This window comes from Sinocyclocheilus grahami, unplaced genomic scaffold, assembly GCF_001515645.1.
Source record: "Sinocyclocheilus grahami isolate Dianchi unplaced genomic scaffold, SAMN03320097.WGS_v1.1 scaffold2273.1, whole genome shotgun sequence".
NCBI lineage: Eukaryota > Metazoa > Chordata > Actinopteri > Cypriniformes > Cyprinidae > Sinocyclocheilus > Sinocyclocheilus grahami.
In genome coordinates this window covers 12,385-16,688 of record NW_015507452.1, presented here as the reverse complement: position 1 = coordinate 16,688, position 4,304 = coordinate 12,385, and the positions used below count along the sequence as shown (strand labels likewise).

Genomic DNA, 4,304 nt, shown 5'->3' with positions numbered 1-4,304 from the left:
ACAACGGCTCTGTGTAGTTAATGCTGCTCCATGTGAAAGCCCGCAGGTGATGGAGATTTACCGCTGATTACAGAACCGGCTTTCTGACAAGATGCGCGTTAAATATCGCATGCGATTAATCGTGCAGCCCTAGTATTTTCTTTTCATCTTGCCTCTGAACGATGCATATTAAAATAGTGTTCATAAGCGCAGCTCTGCTTTGTTCACAGCGGTAACCAAGGAAACACTGTATCATTGCTGTTCATAAGCAGCGCTGCTTTGTTCACAGCGGTAACCAAGGAAACACTGTATCATTGCTGTTCATAAGCGCAGCTCTGCTTTGTTCACAGCGGTAACCAAGGAAACACTGTATCATTGCTGTTCATAAGCGCAGCGCTGCTTTGTTCACAGCGGTAACCAAGGAAACACTGTATCATTGCTGTTCATAAGCGCAGCTCTGGTCGTGTATGCCTAAGGTTGAAAATAAATGATGTTTATAGTGAATGCCCCTATCAATGGTTTTATTTTTACGATTTAGTTTTAATCCAAATGATGCGTGTGCTAAGTGAGTAAACATCAAAGATCACACAACAGAAGAGCGCACGCTCTCTCGGTCTCTCTGTCTCCCTACAGATAAGTAACTTGTGCATTGTTTTACTTGCTTGTTTTTGACATATCTGACCGAACTACAAACTTTCCAGTGATGTCTGTGAGAAAGGTAAATTCACTCGACAAGCTCGCGCATCTGCGCCGCCGCGCGCTCAATCCACTCAGCGTGCTTTGCTCATCAGCTCGCGCACACCAGCTATACAGGCGTTAATACTGAATGTTTAACATTATATTCATTGCATACATATACTTCGTAGTAGACATCCTTAACTCCTTTCTGCTGTCTGTTGTTGGTGTTTCTTTGTTTGAATATGGCGCATAACACATGCTGTGTGGTATCGGCGTTTGGTATCGGGGCATTTTAACGAGTACAGGAGCTCAGTATCGGTATCGGTGCATCCCTACTAAAAAGTATCGAACTCGATACCCAGCCCTAGGGTTAGGGTTAGGTTAGTGCTGGATTAGTCGTTTACTCACATGGCAGAATGTCTTTATATCGGTTTTTCTTCACGTTTTCCTCCTGCTCTCCAACATTAGTGGGGTAGATCTTCTCTGTTCTGTATTTGGTTGATAATCGGCGTAATCTCTGTAAAAGATGTGCAGATACAGCATTAACAGCAGAGAAAAATTACATTTAGACAGACATTCGCATCAGAAATACATCAGCAAACAGCTAAATCCGTTCAAACCTCTGATTCCACCTGATTCACACGCGTGTTCAGATTACATCATGACACTCTACGAGACTTTTGCAGATTAAAATACTTTTGAATGAACTAACCCATGTTATGAGGCTTATGAGCGAATAGGACTTGAAGCAAATGTAAAGACAGCTGTGATTTCCACTGTTAATGTAATCTGAGTGTTTTGGTTTGACTCTCTGGTTTTGTTGTGCGTTTACACAGGCGATCAGGTCACGCGTGTTTCTCTATTTGTGCTTTCAGTGATCACAAACCGCTTTAGATGCCGTTCACACCTGTGTTTAGTGCTGATCAGTGATGGGATGTTAATGTCACATGGCTGTGTAAAATGAGCAGCAGATAACGTGATTATATCTGCAGTACAGCCCATAATGCTTTAATACCAGACATCCATCTACTGCAGGAGGAACGTGTGCAAACAGAACAGAAGAGATTCTGACCTCAGATCAGCTGCAGGTTTGGACCATCAGCCCTTTATCAGTCGATGTGAGAACAACACCAAGTTTCTGAATGTGAAAGTATGTGTGATTGTGCGTACATTTACATCATAACATTGACCAAACCACACACACACACACACACGTTTTTGTTCCATATTAATCATTAATCATGGACTTCACAGGCATAGAACCTCATGGCCCTAACCCGACCTCTGCCTCCGAAACCTGTGCAAAACAACTACCAGTCGACTCATGTGAGCGTCACGCGTTCAAACATCATGTCTGTGTCTTTCTCCTCCTCCATGTGGCTCATCAAACACAGGAAGCTGTGAGTGTGTGTGAGTGTGTGAGTGCATGTGTGTGGCGGTGTGAGAGAGAGTGTGTGTGTGTGTGTGTGTGTGTGTGTGTGGGCTGTTATACTTCCTTTCCTGCCAGTGTTGGGGAGGAACAATGGCCGACGTGACACAGTTCTGCTGCACTCTCTTCTCACTGGTCCATTTCCTGGTCCACCCCATCAGACCCCACAGGACTGTCAGAGCCGACGCCCACATCGCTGACGGACACGTCACACACACTCTTTTATCTAAATGAGCACATCTCTGACTTCTGTTGGCTTAATATTTCTACAGCGACTCCAGACAGACCCTAAAAGAAAACTGTGAAGAACATGTTTCCTTCAAGGATGTCTCCAAAGGAAGCGTATGTCAGAGACACTCTGGAGACAATCACAGCTCACATAAAACACACACACAAACCACATTCAACTTCTTTGAGCAGACGTTCTGAACTGGGACTGAAAGTTCATGAGAACATCAGCAAGAGCAGCAGGAGAGTGTGATGGAGAGAAGGTCAGGCTGATCAGTGAATTGTGTTCATCTTCACACAGTGCCATCAACATCACTAAACACTCAGTCCTGCCACACCTAACCAATCCTAACCCACCCATCCTCTCTCTCTCGTCTCAGTGTCAGGCTCTCAGTGCTTGATCTGCTGTGATGTTTGAGGAATTTCACACAAACTGCTGCCGATTCAGAGCACAAGACCATTTACCACACACACACACTCTCTCGCTCTCACACTCACACACACACACTCTCTTACATACATATACACACACAAACATATATATATATACATACAAACACACACTGGAAAATGTAAATCTAAAAATAAATTAAAATAAAAAATATTTCAGAATGTTTGACCGACGCAAGATTTAAATTTTTTAACATTTAACTAATGAACTTAAAAACTACAACATCATTCAAGTAAAATTCTCTTTATTAACTATCTGGTTAAAGTGCAGCACACATGAAGTTTAACATGGTGTAAACATTAAACAAATTAGATATCAGAAAAGATGTGTGAAACAATCTACATGTTCAGAAATAACATAAATTAAAATATTTAATATATATATAAACATAAAATAAATATTTTTAGCCAAACTGTAAACATTCAGTTTTAGACAACTCAAACTCAACATGACTGACAGAATAACAGCAGTAGCAGCGATTATTATTAAAGTGACAGTTCACCCAAAAACGACAATGTCGCCTGCACCGTCACATCTACTGTTAGCACTGGCAACATGTCTCACTGCAATGTTTGCTTTTTATTCAAATTTGTGATTCCACAATTTAAAGAAAAAATGTAATTGTGGCAAAGCATAATATTTAAAAGAATCAATAAAATTGCATGGCCCTAACTCTCAGACGCATACAAACATATGAAAGCGGATATGAAAGTGACATTACAGCAAAATAACACACACGTGAATAGAGAATGACATCATGACACACACACATCAGCCAATGAATGTGTTTAAAATGAAACCGCACCAGACTGAAGCTGAGATTTTCTGAGCTCATATGCAGACAGTAAAAGCAGACAGCGAAAATCTCACACACACCAACAGAGAAAGTGACATGAGACACACACAGCCATTTATGTAATTTATGAACACAGGAAAACAGGACAGAGGGATGAAAACACACTCGTTTCTCACTGGAAGTATTATTACACAAAACAGGATGTGGATGTCAAGGTCAGAAGCCACACACTCTCTCACACACACACACACACACACTCACACACACACTCACTCACACACACACACACACACACACACTCACACACACACTCTCTCACACACTCACACACTCTCTCACACACACACACAGTCTCACAGACACACACTCACACTCACACACACACACACACACACACACACACACTCACTCACACACTCTCTCACACACTCTCTCACACACACACACAGTCTCACAGACACACACTCACACTCTCACAGACACACACACACACACACTCAGACACACACACTCACACACACACTCAGACACACACTCAGACACTCTCACACACACACACTCTCACACACACACACACACACACACTCAGACACACACACTCACACACACACTCAGACACACACTCAGACACTCTCACACACACACACTCTCTCACACACACAGACACACACTCACACTCTCTCACACACACACACTCAGACACACACCCACAGACACACACACACACTCACACACACACACTC

General features: G+C 42.5%; 1 protein-coding gene across 1 annotated transcript in view; it reads right to left on the bottom strand.

Moving 5' to 3' along the window:
• Positions 1 to 1,201, bottom strand: part of LOC107574573 (tyrosine-protein phosphatase non-receptor type 12-like) — a gene marked incomplete at its 5' end in the record, with an annotated part of 11,962 nt that extends 10,761 nt beyond the window's left edge. The window contains one exon of the mRNA XM_016261018.1: positions 1,066 to 1,201. Within this exon, the coding sequence (XP_016116504.1) occupies positions 1,066 to 1,201 (136 nt within the window). The remainder of the gene's footprint in view (positions 1 to 1,065) is intronic.
• Between the last annotated feature and the right edge of the window lie 3,103 nt (positions 1,202 to 4,304).